Here is a 19,083-nt window from a genome sequence, read left to right as displayed (position 1 = left end):
ACTTGAAATAAATAACAATGATAACAATCACGCATAAAGCACATTTATCTGTGTTTATGTAGCCTAGCTATTAATCACAGGAAGTCTGAAACCTTTCAGAGATGTGGTGAGATTGAGAAAATGGGCATCGCATTGTTGTGAGAAAACACACTGAAGCGCAGTGCGCAATAATATGCCCGTGAAAATAATTCAGAAGAGAGTATTTCCTAGGCTAGGCATGACTGAGAGTGTGTCGACTGCTTCAAATGTACAGGTGCTGGTCATATAATTAGAATATCATGAAAAAGTTGATTTCAGCAATTCCATTCAAAAAGTGAAATATACAAAACTTATAACTGTTTGGAATAACGCCGTTTAAAAGAACGGCATTAGGTAACAACGTTATTTTTTCAGTAACGGGGTAATCTAATTAATTACTTTTCCAGTCGTTACAACGCTGTTAAAGTTACTGGACGTTAAATGCGGTCCGTTACTACACATTACATTACATTACATTACATTACATTTGGCTGACGCATTTTTAGCCAAAGCGACTAACAACATGGTAAACAGTTTAAGTTTTAGAGCAATTCTCAACAATATTAGGACAATTTAAAAAACATTAGAGTACAGTAAGAATAAGTGCATCAGTGAGTGCTGTTTTTAACAGTTACGTGTCAGTTTAAGACGGCTGGTGAGTGCTAGGATCAGCAAGACTTGTTGTAAGTGTTGCTATGAGAGGAGATGTTCTCTAAAGAGCTGGGTCTTCAGGAGTTTTTTGAAAATGGAGAGGGATGTCCCTGCCCTTGTAGGAACTGGCAGTGTGTTCCACCAGCGAGGAACAACAGATGAGAAAAGTTTGGATTGGCCTGAGCGTACCGGAGGTAGAGCTAGACGTCGTTCGTCTGAGGAGCGCAGTGGTCTGGAGGTAGCGTATATCTGTATGAAGGCATTCAAGTAGGTGGGAGCAGAACCGGAGACTACTTTGTAGGCAAGCGTTAGAGCCTTGAATTTGATGCGGGCCGCCATAGGTAGCCAATGTAGCTGGATGAGTAGCGGGGTAACATGTGCCCTCTTGGGTTGATTGTAGACCAGGCGCGCCGCCGCGTTCTGGATCATCTGAAGTGGTTTCACTGCGCAGGCTGGGAGACCTGTCAGGAGGGCGTTGCAGTAGTCGAGTCGTGAGATAACTATTGCCTGAACCAGAAGTTGGGTGGCATCTTGATTTAAGTAAGTCCTGATTTTCCGTATATTGTAGAGTGCGAAACGGCATGACCGGGCGACTGAGGCAACATGATCTGAGAAGTTTAGTTGGTTGTCGAGAACAACTCCTAGATTTCTTGCAGTCCTGGTAGGTGAAACAGACAGAGAGTCAAATTTGATGTTGATGTCGTGGTGTATGGTAGGTTTAGCTGGGAGGACCAGCAGTTCAGTCTTTGAGAGGTTCAGCTGGAGGTGGTGTGCCTTCATCCATGTAGCTATGTCTGAGAGGCAATCCGAGATCCGTGCTGAAACCAAGGGGTCATCAGGTGGAAAGGACAGATAGAGCTGTGTGTCGTCTGCATAGCAGTGGTATGAGAAGCCATGCGAACGGATAATCTGTCCCAAGGAGGTGGTGTAGAAAGCAAATACACCTATGCATTGATTGAATAAACTGTGTAATCCGAACGTACCCCTGGCTCACAGCTAGTGAGGAGGTGGGTTAATAACAACGTAAGCGATTATGATTGGTTACGGCAGAGTCATGTTTCATGATAGCCAATCAGAGCCAGTGTTTTTACACAATTTACAGCACACGCGCCACAAACACATGCTACAGCTAAAATATAGATTCGACGAAACAGCAGAGGTCAGGTAGCCTGGTCGTTAGCATCCTACATACTTCCGGCCAAAATTTGATTTCAGCCTCGCACATAGTCTGGCCCAACCCACATTATACGGCTCGCGTGTAGCAGAGCCATTCAGCGAACAGTTGAGTGATGACGTGGAACTTGCCTGCCGAGTTGCTTGTAGTCCAGCGAAGCTTGTAGTTCAACATCATAGCAACAATGGCGACGGAGGAAGAGACGCTAGAAGCTATCCGCGAAGTTGTCTCAACTCTCGAGGGCATCACCAGAGTTTCCGCTAGAAAAAAATGGTGCCGGTCAAATGACTGGCAGAGGTATTGTTTTCCGGACATTTTGATGATATGCCGGTCAAATATCCTATTATCGCTTCTTAATCAAATTGAGGAAAACTGGAGACAGGCTATGTAGCTTAAAGAATGACATAATCAGGCTGTATAGAATGCAACATGTTCATTAGCCTAACTTAAACATGCCTAACAAGATCTAGCCACTATCTTTACATGGACAGCAAGAGTCCGCTTCGTTCGTTGTTTTAAAAAGACTATGTTGTTTGTTGCTGCTACCCACGTTATCTCCAGTGGTGACTGTTTAACTTACACAGATGCGCACACACAAGAATGAGCGCTCACACCACTACCCCCTAATACTATATGCCTCTTTATTTGATAACAATAAATTAAGAAATGTTTCCTATTCTGGGAAATGTTTCGTTTCTTTTTCTTTCGGCCGCGGTTCAATGATACCGTTTAATTGTGCCAGAAATTATCCGCAGACCGGTAATCTCCTCGTCGAGGAGGCCCTAACTCTGCAGATCATAGACAGAGACGCATAGGCCTACTGTATGCTTTGGGTAAAGAACACTTTGCATGTCCAGTGTAGGCTACACGGAGAATGACAGTGTATTGGAGCGGCACCACCCCCCGCAACTCCACTTCCAATGTCACTGATTCCGACATAAGCCCGACACTTCTGCTTTTTATCTGGTGGTGGTGGAGTTGACCGGACATCTGAGGCTTCAGACGTTACCAATTTATCATCATCCATCGCATCTGGCCTCTGAAAAAACGTTTAAGGCTAGTCTGCCTGGGCCTGGCCATGTTTGAACCGCCACGTTTTAAGCGTGCGCTTATTTGAAATGCAGCATAGGCTATGCGTGTTGTTTAATAGCTTACTTTTCAAACGGTAGAGCCAGTTCATTTAAAAACATAGCCAGAGGACGTATAATATAGGTTTACATATTAAGGCTTATTCTGAAATTCAGATTGCGTTAGGGGACGGGATTATTAGCCAATTTCAATCGGACAATTTGACCGGAGAGATTTAATTTTGTCGGACATTTCATTTTTTTCCCGGCCAATGTCCTGTAATTGCCGGACAACGGAAACCCTGGCATCACGCAATTAAAGCAGGAACAAAAGGCTTGTCTTGTCAATTTTATAAATGGCAAGGACGTTGTATAACTCTCCTTTGAACTGGCTTTGGGAAAAGTTTGATTTATCAGATGGTGATAACTAAACCTAAACACACAAGTGTACTACATGCATCACTACTTATGTTTTCAAATAAACGTTTGCTGCTCATTATTCTCCCCCCTACTCTCAAATTACCTTTACAAAATCAATGCGGCATAGGCCTACTTCAGGAATGGAATGTTAGCTACTAGCTAGCCTACCGAGCGGGGCTCAAGGCGAGGCGGTGTGTCTTGACGTGAGCTAGCCGGTTACCGAGCAGAGCTCAAGGCAAGGCTGCTGTGATTGTGCTTGACTGGGACTAGCGGTTACCGAGCTGGGCTCAAGGTAAACCGCTCCGTGTTTGTGTTTGACAGAGGCTAGCCTGTGGCCGAGCTGGGCTCCATGCGAGGCTACCGTGCTTGTGGACAGTAACGTTAGCCAGTCACCGAGCGTGGCTCAAGGTGAGGCTGCGTTGTTTTATGCCGAACTGAGCAAGCTCCAGGTTAAATAACACGTAGGTCGTCAGTACAATCCAACTTATCCGAGAGTGTAGTCTGAACAGCCCGTGGAGAACGAAGTTAGCTCCGTAGCTCCGACGAAGTCACCGGGCTGCGTAGAACAACAATCGTCTGATAAGCGGCGAGAAGAGATAAGAGGGAAAACTGGCGTGTGACAAGATCTGATATAATCTCGGTGACGTGACACTTTTGGTATACAACTCTCGGTCTGTGGCTGGCGCAAGTTAGAAATATATCCACTAAGAAGAGACTGCCCTGGCGGTCAGGTAGCCTACATACTAGCCAGCAGTCTGTTTACTACTGAGAGCAGAAGTGGGAAGCGTAAGAGCCTGAAGCGGAAGTGGTAAGCGTAAGGGACCGTTCGTTATTTATAACCGGGATCACCGGAGGAATTTTGAGTGCTTCGATCAAAAGTTGCATGACCCTCCCCTACCTGCAATATAATTTTCAACGACCCTCCAGCAGCAATTTCGAAAATGACATGACCCTCCCCGGGTCAATTGTCAACGTGTTCCACCCACGCTCTTACTCGCAATGGTAACACATCAACATATGCTACCGTCCTAAAATCAACCTCTGCTTTCTGATCTTACACATCACACTTCACCAAGATGGTGGCCATTTCAGTAGATTTACTCCCTAACATTGTTGTAATAAGCATGGAAACTAAATGCACACTTCCTGCAGCTGCATTAGCCTACTTGAAAAGTACTCCTCTAGTAAGTATTCACATGAAATAAAACAATAAAGTATTGAGACCATTCAACAAAGCACACTGGGTAATAACTAATTAATAATGGATACATTCAGTCCACATTGTCCAAGCACATTAATAGAGAGGCAAAGCGAAGGAAAAGATGCGGTAGAAAAAAGTGTACAAGCAATAGAGATAACCACACCCTGGAGAGGATTGTGAAACAAAACCCATTCAAAAATGTGGGGGAGATTCACAAAGAGTGGCCTGCAGCTGGATGGATGGATGGATGGATAGACAGATAGATAGATACTTTATTGATCCTCAAGGGGAAATTCAAGGTCTCAGTAGCATACACACATCACACACAACATGCACTTACGGCAGAAAAAGTAATATACATATAAAAAAACTCCACTGTACAATACAGACAGAAGATAAACATGATACTAAAATACTATATACTAAATATACTACATAAACTAAATCAAATATCAACATAGTGTGCTTAACTCATTGAGTGCCAAAAACGTAATATTACGTTTTTTCTTCCCATGCGTTGAGTGCCAAAAACGTAATATTACGTTTTTAGCTTTTTTTTAAAATTACGAAACTAGACACTCTAACACACCTTATATGTGATTTTGGGAACTCTGTGATTAATGGAAATGAAATATATGACGATGGAAAACTCATGAAAACGCACAATCTGGACATTTTATCATAACTCGGTTGCCGCTTTGGGTCGAATCAGTGACGCATGCACGTCAGGTCAAAACCAGGCCATTTTCGTGGGTCTATCACTAGGTGGCAGTCTCGCCAGGTCTCGCTGATCACTTCCCGGAAAGTTTACATAAGTAAGTAACAGGCAACACTTCATATTTCATGAAAGACGTTATATCTCCATTTCTAGAAAAAAAACAGCGATTTTGATGAAAACTAGCCACTGTTTAGCTTGGGATTTCTCAGGAACAGAGGCGTGTAGAAATACACGGTTTGCACCCACCGAGAGCTTAAAGTCTCACCTTTTAAACGAGCCATTGTATGTGTTCATAGCTATAACACAGAATATGCTGTGGCTGTACAAAGATCATCAACAATGGTCTAGATAGCTGGCACTCTATGACAAAGCTCCCGAAAACAGCTTGGCATTCAATGAGTTAAGGATGGTCAAGCATGACAGGGCAGGGACTGAGCCTGTAACAAAGAGTATAGAAGTAACTTCTATACTCTTTGCCTGTAATTCAGTGTGCAGATGAGGATGATCGCTTCCTTGTTGTCCCTGTCAAGGGTGCCATGGTCGTGGACCCCTCAACAGACACAAGCAAGATGCAATATACAGTTGAAAGGGTGGGGAAAGTAATATGGATAAGAGAATAATGTATAATGTAGAAAAGATAATATAACAAAACTATGTCAGTGCAAGAATAGATTGAGGTAAAAGGCTGACAGCCATTGGTCAAGTATTGAGTATAAGGTATTAAGCATCAAGTATGGCCACAGTCCAGGAGGGAGGGAGGGAGGGGTTGTGCAAATGTGCTAATATAGCATGCAAACCCACTATGCAGAGAAGTCTATCTCTCCTCTACCCTTAAGTGAAGCGTTGAACAGTTCAATGGCCCTGGGGACAAATGACTTCCTCAGTGTGTCAGTTGTGCATGACAGTGAGCGAAGTCTCTAGCTGATCAGGCTCTTCTGCTTTACAGTAGTGCTGTGAAGTGGATGACATTCATTGTCCAAGATGCTGATCAGTTTATTCAGGGTCCTTTTGTCTGATATTGAAGTGATAAACTCCAGTTCGGCTCCCACGACAGGGCCAGCTTTCCTTACCAGCCAATCTAGTCACCCAGCATCCTTCTTCTTTGTGCTTCCTCCCCAGCATACCACAGCATAGAAGTGGACGCTGGCAACAACAGACTGGTAAAACATCCTGAGGAGCTTACTGCAGACATTGAAGGATCGCGGCCTCCTCAGGAAATACAGACTGCTCTGCCCTTTCTTGTAGAGTGCTTCAATATTGGCTGACCAGTCCAGTTTATTGACCAGTTGTAAGCCCAGATACTTGTAGGTGTTTACCACCTCCACATTGACCCCATCAATGGAGACTGGTAGCAGAGAGGGATTTGACCTGCGGAAATCCACCGACATCTCCTTGGTCTTTGAAGTGTTGAGTTGAAGGTGGTTGAGTTTGCACCATTGCACAAAGTCCTCCACCAGGCTCCTGTACTCCTCCTCTTGCTCGTCCCTGATACACCCCACAATTGCAGTATCATCAGAGAACTTCTGCATGTGGCATGACTCGGTGTTGTAACAGAAGTCAGATGTGTACAGGGTGAACAGGACTGGAGAGAGCACAGATCCCTGTGGAGCTCGGGTGCTGCTGATCACAGTGTCAGAGACAGTTCTTCAGTCTCACAAACTGTGGTCGCTCGGTCAGGTAATCTGTAATCCAGGATACCAGGTGAGCGTCCACACCCATCTGCAAGAGCTTGTCTCTCAGTCTGAGGGGTTGGATGGTGTTAAAAGCACTTGAGAAATCAAAGAACATGATTCTCACAGCACTTTTTCCCTTGTCTAGGTGAGAATGTGTCCTGTGTAGGAGATAAGTGATGGCATCGTCCACGCTCACTTTCTCCTGGTATGCAAACTGTAGCGGGTCTGGGGCCTGGGGCCTGAGCACAGTCGCTCCATTGTCTTCATTACGTGTGATGTTAGAGCGACAGGCCTGTAATCATTAAGCTCACTAGGGTGTGGCTTCTTAGGGACCGGGGTGAGACATGATGTCTTCCATAGTGTTGGTACTCGTCCGAGACGGAGACTCAGGTTGAAAATGTGCTTCAGGGGCTCCCCCAATTCAGCCGCACAGACCTTGAGCAGCCTTGGACACAGTCTGTCAGTGCTTCAAGAACCACCATGCACAGACGTATATGCAAGACATGGGTTTCAGCTGTCCCATTCCTTGTGTCAAGCCACTCTTGAACAGGAGACAGTGTCAGAAGCGTCTCGCCTGGGCTAAAGACAAAAAGGACTGGACTGCTGCTGAGTGGTCCAAAGTTATTTTCTCTGATGAAAGTAAATGTTGCATTTCCTTTGGAAATCAAGGTCCCAGAGTTGCTTGAAGTCCAGTGTAAAGTTTCCATAGTCAGTGATGGTTTGGGGTGCCATGTCATCTGCTGGTGTTGGTCCACTGTGTTTTCTGGGGGCCAAGGTCAACGCAGCCGTCTACCAGGAAGTTTTATGCTTCCTGCTGCTGACCAACTTTATGGAGATGCAGATTTAATTTTCCAACAGGACTTGGCACCTGCACACAGTGCCAAAGCTACCAGTACCTGGTTTAAGGACCATGGTATCCCTGTTCTTAATTGGCCAGCAAACTCACCTGACCTTAACCCCATAGAAAATTGTGAAAAGGAAGATGCGATACGCCAGACCCAACAATGCAGAAGAGCTGAAGACCACCATCAGAGCAACCTGGGCTCTCATAACACCTGAGCAGTGCTACAGACTGATCGACTCCATGCCACGCCACATTGCTGCAGTAATTCAGGCAAAAGGAGCTCCAACTAGTTGGCCAACATTTGTAAAAAAACTTTTTTGTATTAGTCTTAAGTAATATTCTAATTTTCTGAGATACTGAATTTGGAATTTTCATTAGTTGTCGGTTACAATCATCAAAAAAAAAAAAAAAAAAAACATTTGAAATATATCAGTCTGTGTGTAATGAATAGATATAATATACAAGTTTACTTTTTGAATGGAATTACTGACATAAATCAAGCTCAAAATCCTTAGAATAGCTGTTAATTCCATAATATCAATGCAATGGGAACATTCCCATAACATGAATTGTGCACCACCAGATCTTTACTGAAGATATGGGAATGTTTCTCACACTGTGGTGTTGGACCTATTTATCGAACACCAGAGATCATGGATTAGTTTCAATACATCAAAACATTTGAAGAGGTCATGTTGTCTTATGTTGAAGAGGAAATGCCTTTGAAATGGGTGTTTCAACAAGACAATGACCCAAAACACACCAGTAAGCGAGCAAAGTCTTGGTTCCAGACTAACAAGATTGATGTTATGGAGTGGTAAGCCCGATCCCCAGAACTCAATCCTATGGAAAACTTGTGGGGTGACATCAAAGATGCTGTTTCTGAGGCAAAACCCAGAAATGCAGAGGAATTGTGGAATGTAATTCAATCGTCCTGGGCTGGAATACCTGTTCACAGGTGCCAGTAGTTGGTCGACTCCATGCAACACAGATGTGAAGCAATTCTCAGAAATAATGGTAATGCAACTAGATATTAGTGCAGTGATTCAAAGTAAAGCAAAATCTTGAGACATTTTTCAGTTTATACAGTAAATGTTTAAGTTTGTAAAAAAAAAATGCAAACACTGCTATTTTTTTGAACAGCCCAACATACCGAACATTCCTTTTCCTTCACTTTCTGTAAAGGTATGACGCAAAATTAATAAATTTTGGTCATGCATTGATATTATAGAATTAACAGCTATTCTAAGGATTTTGAGCTTTATTAAATTTTTTAAAACACACTGCTATTATTTTGCACATAACTGTACTTGCGTATACAAGGAATTTGGTCTATGCATTTATCCCATCTGTGAATACACAGAGCACACAGTGAGCTGAAACACACACTAACGCGGAGCAGTGAGCTGCCTTGCTACAGACTAATTAAAATCCTAAATACGTCTTCACGCGGCTGTTTGTCGATCTGTCCATACTGAACCATATTGACTATTGACATGCAGGCTAATTAATATGACAAACTCTTTACATGTAAGCTTTCTGTGTATATTAGGCGGACCCGATGTGCTACCCGTCTGTTTTCTTCTTTTCTACAGATAAAGAGTGAGGATCCCCAGTTTTCCCAGTTTCTGACATCTAGCCAAGCACTTATCCCGACCAGCTGTGTCAGCCCTTCAGAGAGGAGGCTTCGGTTGGGTTCAGAGTGGACTGCGTGCCGTAAACGCCTCACGTCATCAGAAAACATGTCAGATTTTTTAAAATGTTTACAGTGATTTGAGGAACATGATTGATGTGCTCGATATGAGCTTATAGAAGCAAGTTAAAAATTGCACTGGCTATCTTGTGAAAGCCAATGTCTGACAGTGTATTAGTTTGAATCACTATGGTAACTAGAGGTGATGCGCGGGTCGTGTTTAGGACACACACCTGCCCGACCCATTTTGGAGATCCAATCCGCCCCACTGGTGCCCACTAACCTGTCTTTTATTTTTTACACTTTCCACTATACTCATTATATCCACACTTTTCTCTTCTGCAGTTATATATTTTTAAAGCTTTTTAATATAAAACAAACTGTATTATTCCTTAAAAGGGTTTCAACATGTTTGTTTTTGTTAAATGCTTGTACAGTAATGTCTGTAATGTATTGGATAAAACAGCATTCTCTCCTCATGTGGTCCCTGCGGCTCCCGTCCTTAGCTGGGCATCACACACTACAAACACTTGAACCAGAGCAGCGGACTTGGGCAGGTCAACAGCACCCCCTTCTGTCTGCTAGAGATAGTACATTTACATGTATTCATTTAGCAGACACTGCTACTTCTTTGAGCTATCCGAGACCCTCTCGGTAAACCATGGTAAGCACAAAATGGGTCATGTTTCATAAGCTTAGTGGCGTCCACCCATTCCACAGTAAATGTGCCTTTTTTTGTTCCAAGGTTTCCATCCTCTCTTTGACCTGGATTCTTTTGGTCAGAGCTCTGCAAAATAATCATAACCGTTTGCCATCAAAAGACCACAGAACTTCAGAGCCATTTCAAAGTCTTTATTTGCGCTAACAACATAAAAGGTTTTAGTTCTTTTTAACAGAGCAGTGGACTATCAAAGGCGGAGAAGAGGAGGCGAAAAAGGAAAAGGAACGTTTAGAAAGGGACAGAGAGCAAAAGCAAGCATCCGGCAGGCATTTTTTAAACTTGTTTTTTTTTTTTTTCCATCCTCTGTGTTTCCTCTAACGTACTGCACTTCAGATCCGCACTCATCACAGAGTGCAGCCACGCTGGTCTGAAAAGAACATTTAGAAAAGCGGAGAAAAGTCTAGAAAAAAACCCCTCCTCACAGATACAAGGCAAGGCCACACGAAAGGAGCAGAGCTGCTCCCACGTCCGCAACAGACTCGCCCGGTGACTGTCCGACTGCGGTCTCTCTGCCTCGGTGACCGTCCGACTGCGGTCTCCCCTCGCCCGTGCTCTCTTGGCGTGAGCTCCCAGAACTGTTACTGTGCGCTGCTGATATTCTACACCGCTGAAAATAAAGGCCATCTCTTTGGTACGACTATGTACAACGGTGCGTGGTTTTAGTCATGATATTATAACACAGGCGGCTGGCAGCTGAGCCAGGAAAACAAACAACGAAACCAAACGGAATAAAAAAAAAAAAATCATTCACTATTCACATTGTTGCAGGGAGGGCGAGTTAACGACCAGTGAGCCATGCTGGTGTGGATACTGAGAGTGGTCTAATGATCCGCGCGAGAGAGAGAGAGACAGAGACAGACAGAGGGAGAGAAAGAGAGAGAGAGAGGGAGGGGGAGAGAGAAAGAGAGACAGGGAGAGGGAGGGAGAGAGAAAGGCATGAGGAGGGAAGTGCTGCTTCTTTCAGTGCTTTAAGTGGCCACTCACATCTCAGTGAGGAGGAACATCATTCAGTCCAGTTCACTCACACACACACACACACACACACTCCCTCTCCTTTTTCTGGGTTTCAAGAGGCCACTTCATGGCTCAAATGAGGTCTGCATTCTCCTGGGAGATTCTTCATTCATGAGTCTCAGACTACTACTATTATTATTTTTTATTTAGTTATGTTTTTATAGCCAGTCTCTCTAGAAATCAAACCTGCCCTGTGATGACCAGAAACACGACTGATGATAACGATCATAATGATGATGATTGATGATGATGATGATGATGATGATGATATCCGAAGGTGCTGATCATAGAGCCCAGGAGAAAACGAAGAAGGAAGAGAGAGAGCAAGGCGATGCTGAAAAAGGGCATCACTAACGCACTAACAAACGAAGAAAAGCACGTTTGTTTGTAGGGCCTCTTGAGAATCACGGACGCAGCGAACGGAGAAAAGCACGACTGTAGAGCCTCTTGGGCATCACTGATGCGGTGAGCGGACAAAAGCACGCTTGTTTGTCGGGCCTCCTGGGCGTGTGCCGCGCCTTTAGACCGCAGGTACAGACTCAACACAATAGAAGCCAACACAGACTAAGAGCTGCAAGTCAAGTAAACTCCATTAAACAACACAAACAAACAAACAAACAGAATAAAAGAAAACATCAGAAATAAATAGATATTAAATCTGATTAGTTGGACCTCAGTTTGGCGCAGTCACCATCTGTTTACATCACGGTTACTGAAAGCAGACATGGCAGTCAGTTACGTGTGGTGTGTGTGTTGTGTGTGGTGTGTGTGTTGTGTGTGTTGTGTGTGTGTCTGGTGTGTGTGTGCGAGCGCGTGCATGTGTGTGCCTGTCTGTGCTTGGATATGATGTGCAGGTCAGCACCCCGGTGTGTGAGGGTCAGACTGCAGGTTTGTGGTTGCGTTGTGCAGTGTTGGCCTCCGGCCACTAGGAGGCGAGCCAAGGGTGGCGCAGACACTCGGCGGCAGAGGCGCGCTTCTCGGGCACCAGGTCCAGCATGGGCAGCAGGAAGCTGGTGAAGCTCTGGGCTTCCTCCCTCGGCCACTCGTACTTCTCCAGCAACACACACAGCAGACCCCAAGGCTTCAGCTTACTGATGTGCCTTAGCTCACCTGAAACACACACACACATACACACATGTCCATAAACACAAACCAGTGTTTCCCATACATTGACTTATTTGTGGCGGCCCACCACAATATCAACATTGACCACCACACAATGATTTTCCAAGTTGTACAAAATTGTGCTTAAATCTGGTTAGCATCATAACCACGTTGTGCTAATTTGTTAAAAACTCAAGTTAATTCTGCAAACCAACCACCACAAATGGAATTAAATTCTCTGGGAAACACTGCAAACCCATATAAATACACAGATAGAAAGGCAGTGTGTACATTAATAGCCAGCACACACACACACACACACACACACACACACATTTACCCATATAAGCAAACATGACAACAACAGAGCAGCACACACACACACACACACACACACACACACACACACACACACACTTCACCCATGAGCAAACATGACAACAACAGAGCAGCACACACACACACACACACACACACACACACACACACTTCACCCATGAGCAAACATGACAACAACAGAGCAACACCCAGGTAAAAAAGTAGTAAACTTTAGGGTGTTAGAAATATGATTAAAGTACATGAAGTATAAAGCAAGTATGCTTACACGTTTTGTACTTTATGTAAAGTATGTTTAATGTGTACTTTTAGAAAGTATACTTCAAAGTAGATGTTATTAAGTTCAACTTCAGTGTACTAAAATTAAATATACTTATTGTGCAATATTCAAAGTGTTTTTGTAATGTACTTTTTAAAAGTGTACTTTGTTGTTAGTGTATTTTAAATGGTAAAGAAGTTTATTTAGTTTAAGAGTATTAAATTGCTAATACTTAGAGTTGTAATATAGTGTACTTATGGAAAGTATATTTTTTGGTAGGCCTAATACATTGTTTGTATAGTTTCATAGTCATAGTATTAAGTTCAACTTCAGTGTACTAAAATTAAATATACTTATTGTGCAATATTCAAAGTGTTTTTGTAATGTAGTTTTTAAAAGTGTACTTTGTTGTTAGTGTATTTTAAATTGTAAAGAAGTTTATTTAGTTTAAGTGTATTAAATTGCTAATACTTAGAGTTGTAATATAGTGTACTTATGGAAAGTATATTTTTTTGGTAGGCCTAATACATTGTTTGTATAGTTTCATAGTCATCTCACCTTTAATCAAATATTAATGTGTGTAGCTTTTAGGCCTGATATGTCAGCCGCATGGATGGCAATGTGCAATAACCTAGCCTAGAGACATACTGATCTATCAGTTTTGGTCATCAAATAATATTTTTTCTTTTGTTGATTTTGTGTCTTAGTAAGGTAGTAGCCTATACATTTATGATGTAGTAGAGGTTGTGAGAGGATGAATGTGGCATTTTGTTAAATTTATAGGCAACACAGTTAAATGTATAGGCAGTCCAGTTGACCAATAACATGGCTGTTTGAATTTGAAATGGAGTGGGCGGATCTGTGCAGCTTTCGAGCAAAACGTGGTGTGAGCAAACATTAACGTTATTTCATACAGTCTATGCTTGTAACTTTATTTGCAAGACAGATGGACTGTAGAGACCAGAAAATGCATACGTTTACGGTCCGTATAAGGTTACAGGTTTGTCTAAATTAAAGATACCATAAATTCTAGTCATGCCAGAGACGTTGGTCCTACAGAGCCAGAAGGACTCGTCATATGAGATAACAAGGACTGAAGCCAGTAGGGATGTAACGATTACCGGTATAATGATAAACCGTGATAAAAATGTTGACGATAACAATTACCGTTTTCTTTTGAAATATCATAATTATCACGGTTGATTATCACGGTGTTGAAACCGTGTGTTTAATCCTTCCCAGCTTCATCCGAGCCTGCTTTTGACATACAGTAGGCCTGGTACAATGAAGCAAAATTGGTACCCTACTGATTCTGTTGTCTAGCCTAATTGATGGTTTTAACTGCGAATTGGATTAGGCTACACCTGATTTTAAAAGGCGGAACATTTTCACCGCAAAACTTGCACTGTAACATTTGCACTCTGCGTCTTTTTATGTTCGCGTGCACATTAAATCCATTCCACTCACGTTATCAGAAGAACACAGTAGCCTAAAGTTTTTTTCGAACACTTACTTTGGTCTCACTCAGGGTAGGAATTTCACGGCGGCCACGTTTTTGCCCCTTGTGTTGGCCGTGATGTCCCTTTGAGGTTTACAGGCCACGGTGCCCTTGGTGCCCTTCTTTCAATATTCTGCTTTGCATCCTACTAATAGCGAATTTTATTTAGCCTATGGCCTGTCAAAATAATCTTAGCATTCACAGCGCAAATTAATTTATTTTACGAAGTGGAGAAAGTGACAGCGCAAGAAAGAAAGTGCGTCTAAATTCACCTATTCTTCTCAGTTGAACTACTCGCGAAGTAGCCTACTCATCACACAGACATCACAAGTATCACATGAAAGAGCTTTTTCTCAGCTTTTAAACGATGTTAGCCGCGAATCGCTGTGGTGAACGGTTCGCGAGAAACGTAAATAATATAATTAAATTTAATCATAAATTCTACTGAAGGTTTTCGTCCATCACCCTACCCATTCCTCTCGGTGCAAAACTTCACGAACCTTTCGTTTAACACATGACAAACCATATATCAGAATAAACAGCAGACCTTACCGAACATAAAGGTGTAAAGCAGTCCCCTGTACAGTTAGCCGTTCCAGAGTAATCCACTTTTGAATTTGCAGTACATTTCGACATGCATGGATGTCTCCAAATTTGGGCTTTAAGTTTTACAATGTGTTTAAATTGTTCCACATGATTTCATAACGGGCCAAATACAAAATAAATGTTACAAATATCGCCTATATATCGGTAAATCAGAGGACAGCTGACTACGAGTTTGTGAAAGTAGATCACAAAATGCTAAGCATGCATCTAGGCTATTTGAGTTTCTTAAAGCTGAACTGTGCTTAAATTGTTCAATACATGATTTCATAACAGGCCAAATATAAAATAAATGTTAAATATAGACTAGATATCTGTAAATATTAGATGTTCAGATGATTTGCAGTTCTATATGATATGTCATGTTTCATGTTTTTGTAATGTTTCATACAGTGATGCAGGTCTACTGCAGTGAATAGGCTATACAACTTTGATATAGCCTATGTGGCCTTTGTGCCCTCCACCAAATATGCCCAACTGAAGGCCAAGTGGCCTTGCCCCCAGAATGGTGAAATTCCAAGCCTGGTCTCACTCATTGGATCCAAATAACAGTAATAGCAACCTCCAAGTCATGGTAGGGTAAGTTAAGCGATAAGCACATAGCCAATTAAACATGAAAAACTGAACGGGACACTTTTTGAAACTATTTCAGCTTGTGTAGGCCTATCGGTGCTTTCTGAACATATTGAACACACTTTTAAAAATACCGTGATAATACCGAAAACCGTGATCATTTTGGTCACTATAACCGTGAGGTGAAATTTTCATACCGTTACATCCCTAGAAGCCAGTTGGATCTAAAGTGCCAAGTTATTCGTTATCAGGTGAGTCCCAAAGCATATTGTTAAATGATTCTGATGTAGCTTACTCTTTATGACCTTCGGTAGTCTTTGGAGAAGTTAAATTGATGGCTTAGCAATCTTTCAAGAGTTTGTTTTTATCCTTGCTAGTACAAGCTAGCAATGCCAGATCACGTTAGCTAATTTAGCTAACGTTAACGTCATATACGTCGACCAGATCCCTATCAAGAAGAAAACTACATTAGCCTGCTTTGTGTTTGTGGGATTATTGACAAGCGTTGGCTAGCACTAACGTTAGACAAACTATGATGGAAGAAAGTGTGTTCTTTATTAAGCAACGTTTGCCTAAAGTTCACCAATGTTCTTTAATATTATGTGTGGTGTATGCTAAGTTAACTCACAGAAAGGAGGATAGTGATAGGCTAGTCACACTTCACATTCATTAGGCATGCTAATGACATTGTAGCTGTTTTTTTCTTTAATCGTGGAGACATCTTTTAAAATGAGTCTACAGGACAAATTACATGCATTTTATGAAGTAGAACGTTTTTTTCCACCATTGATATTAGAGGGGGAATTAAACCTGGTGTTCAACTAAGTTAGTGCTATGAAGCTTAGGCTACATCATTGATATTATGCCTTGGTTTATGCAATAGATTTAGTGTTTTTTTTTAATTATTTGTGTTTGACAGAGCATTCAAGTTCATTTTATGGTAGTGTTTGTAATTTACCTAGTTTTAATCTGTAGCCTAACTATGTTTTTACAGGTGTTCCTGGACAGTTTTGAAACCGAGATGTCTGAACGCCTCAAATAATCAGCAGTAAAGGTAAATATTCTTCATCCAGGACCTTATCCCATTACTCTTAAAGCATAACTCAAGCCAAAATGCAACCTAGGGTCTTTTTGTGAATGTACCTGAGTCAAACTTTCGTTTGAAAGCATAATTAAGTCAGAAGCGCCATACTAATAGTACAATTTTAAAGCACACTAATATTATACTTAAATTGCATGCCTTTATAATGCTTAAAGTATCTTAAGACTATACTTTTATTAACATAACTGCAAACTTTCAAGGCACTTATTGTAGTCAGGAAGTACATTTGAAGTTAATTTAAAATATTACAGAAGCATGCCAAATGAATAGAAATGAGGATGATAAGAGTGTATTCAAAATACACTACTACACTATTATTAGTTATATTGTAATGCCTTTTAAGTACATTTCCAATACACTTGGGATGTTACAAAATTGTACTGCGATTGTGTTTCGAATGCTCATAAAATATATTTTTCTATAATGTACTTAAGAACACTTTAAGTTTGAAAAAAGTTGTTCCATTTTAGCACACTAATTACACTCAAAGTATAGTCAAGTTGGTATTAAGTTGCACTTAATACATAATTCAATACACTTAATTACACTTGGATTTGACGAAAAAAGTACAAACGGTACTTAGTACACTTTCAAAAAGTATACTTTTAATAGTTTTTTTTTTTTACCTGGGCACACACACACATTCACCCATATAAGCAAACATGACAACAACAGAGCAACACACACACACACATTCACCCATATAAGCAAACATGACAACAACAGAGCAACACACACACACACATATATTGTGTACACCCATACATTGACTTATTTGTGGCGGCCCACCAAACACAACTTCTTTACACTGCACCAGCCAGGAAAATCACTCACACACACACAGACAGTGATTCATACAGTAGGCAACTCCATTGGGTTAGTGTGTGTGTGTGTGTGTGTGTGTGTGTGTGTGTGTGTCTGTCTATGTCCTTACCTTTCTTGTTGAAGAACTCTTTGGAATATTTGCCATTCAGGATGAGTTTGCGTGGAATCTTCCCCAGGAGCTCAATGATCAGAGCGATGTGATCTGCAGGGGCACACAACAATGCATGAGAGATGGCTCATCTGGGATTACATAGAGCGCACACACACACACGCGTGCACGCACACACACACATTCTGAATATAGAAAAAAATAATTCCAGTGAGACTTTATTCATTCCCTTGAAATACTTATGTGTAGTCAGGTAGTAGTATATGTATAAACGTGTGTGTGTGTGTGTGTGTGTGTGTGTGTCTGACTTGGTGAACAGCACAAGCATGATCACAGCAGCATGTATGTCAATGTCTGTAGTAAGTTGATGTTGATTAGGTAAGTGAGGTACTCAGACAATTTGTATGTGTGTAAGTGTGTGCGTATGCATGCAGTGTTTCCTCTAGGATTTTTTTAAGCAGTAGGGGCAGGCCTGTCCGAATCCCCCCCCCCCCCCCGTCCCACGGAACTGACAACTGACACTTCGCTGCAACACAAACAATTATATGTATTCACCTCTATTCACACACAATGAGGCATTATTTTCAGTTGTGATTGAGCTGTATATTTGGAGAATCTACAACAGGTCTGCACAATGAATTTTGAAAGGCAACTGCGACTATTGTACGTCTGCCCCATTTCTGATACCGTGGGGGAAGAAAAACGGTGGGGGGCCGCCACTACCAAATCAACATAGAGAAAACACTGGTATGCATGTATGTGAGTGGATGAATAGCACTGAGGATCAATGGCATGTCAGTGTGGACTATGTGTCAGAGAATGTGAATGACTGTCTGAGAGTGTGCGTACAGTATGTGTAGTGCGTGAGTGTTGGCGTGTGTGCGTATGTGTAGCGCATGAATAGCATGTTGCTGTTGACTGATGGCATCTGTGTGTGTGTGTGTGTGTGTGTGTGTGTGTGTGCATGACTAAGGATAAGTGTTTGTGTGTCAGAGTGTGTGTGTGTAGCACAGAGCTGCTGATGAATAGCATGTTGGCGTTGACCGATGGCGTCTCCGCTGTGCACCGACGGAACCCTCATTACCTGCCCCTCGTCCACCACAGCACCAGGGCGGACAGCTAACGACCCCGCGTCAACAGCTAACAACCCTGTGTCAAACAGTAATTACCCCCAGGGTTATGTAACTTCCCCTGAGGCCGATAGGGTGGGAGGGTAGGTGGGTGAGCACAGATTGACGTTTTATAGCACTGGTCAGCTAGACGGCACCTCAAAACTCACACACACACGCATATGCATACACATAAACCTATGGGTTAAGGTCGACACACACACATACACTCTGTCTCTCTCTATCTCTCTTTCCGTCTATCTATCTCTCCCCTCTCTCACTCTCTCTCTCTCACTCTATCTCTCTCTCACTCTCCCTCTCTCTATCTCACTTTCTTTCTCTCTCTCAGCCTCTGATCAGACAGGAACAGG

General features: G+C 42.2%; 1 protein-coding gene across 2 annotated transcripts in view; it reads right to left on the bottom strand.

Annotated features, from left to right (window-relative positions):
* Nucleotides 1–10,296: 10,296 nt before the first annotated feature.
* The window catches only part of srpk1b (SRSF protein kinase 1b), a 54,004-nt gene continuing 45,217 nt past the window's right edge, over nucleotides 10,297–19,083 (bottom strand). For both annotated transcript variants that reach the window (XM_076267670.1, XM_076267671.1), the window contains exons 15-16: nucleotides 17,604–17,696; nucleotides 10,297–12,304 (exon numbers count right to left, since the gene is read on the bottom strand). In XM_076267670.1, the coding sequence (XP_076123785.1) occupies nucleotides 12,120–12,304; nucleotides 17,604–17,696 (278 nt within the window). In that variant the 3' untranslated portion in view covers nucleotides 10,297–12,119. The remainder of the gene's footprint in view (nucleotides 12,305–17,603; nucleotides 17,697–19,083) is intronic.

Source organism: Alosa pseudoharengus, unplaced genomic scaffold, assembly GCF_046254945.1.
Source record: "Alosa pseudoharengus isolate Yale_2024_CS ecotype anadromous, Long Island Sound unplaced genomic scaffold, YU_APseudo_1.1 YU_APseudo_1.1_scf_5, whole genome shotgun sequence".
Classification (NCBI taxonomy): Eukaryota; Metazoa; Chordata; class Actinopteri; order Clupeiformes; family Clupeidae; genus Alosa; species Alosa pseudoharengus.
The sequence above is the reverse complement of the archived record's forward strand: the minus strand, read 5'-3'. Positions and strand labels throughout refer to the sequence as shown.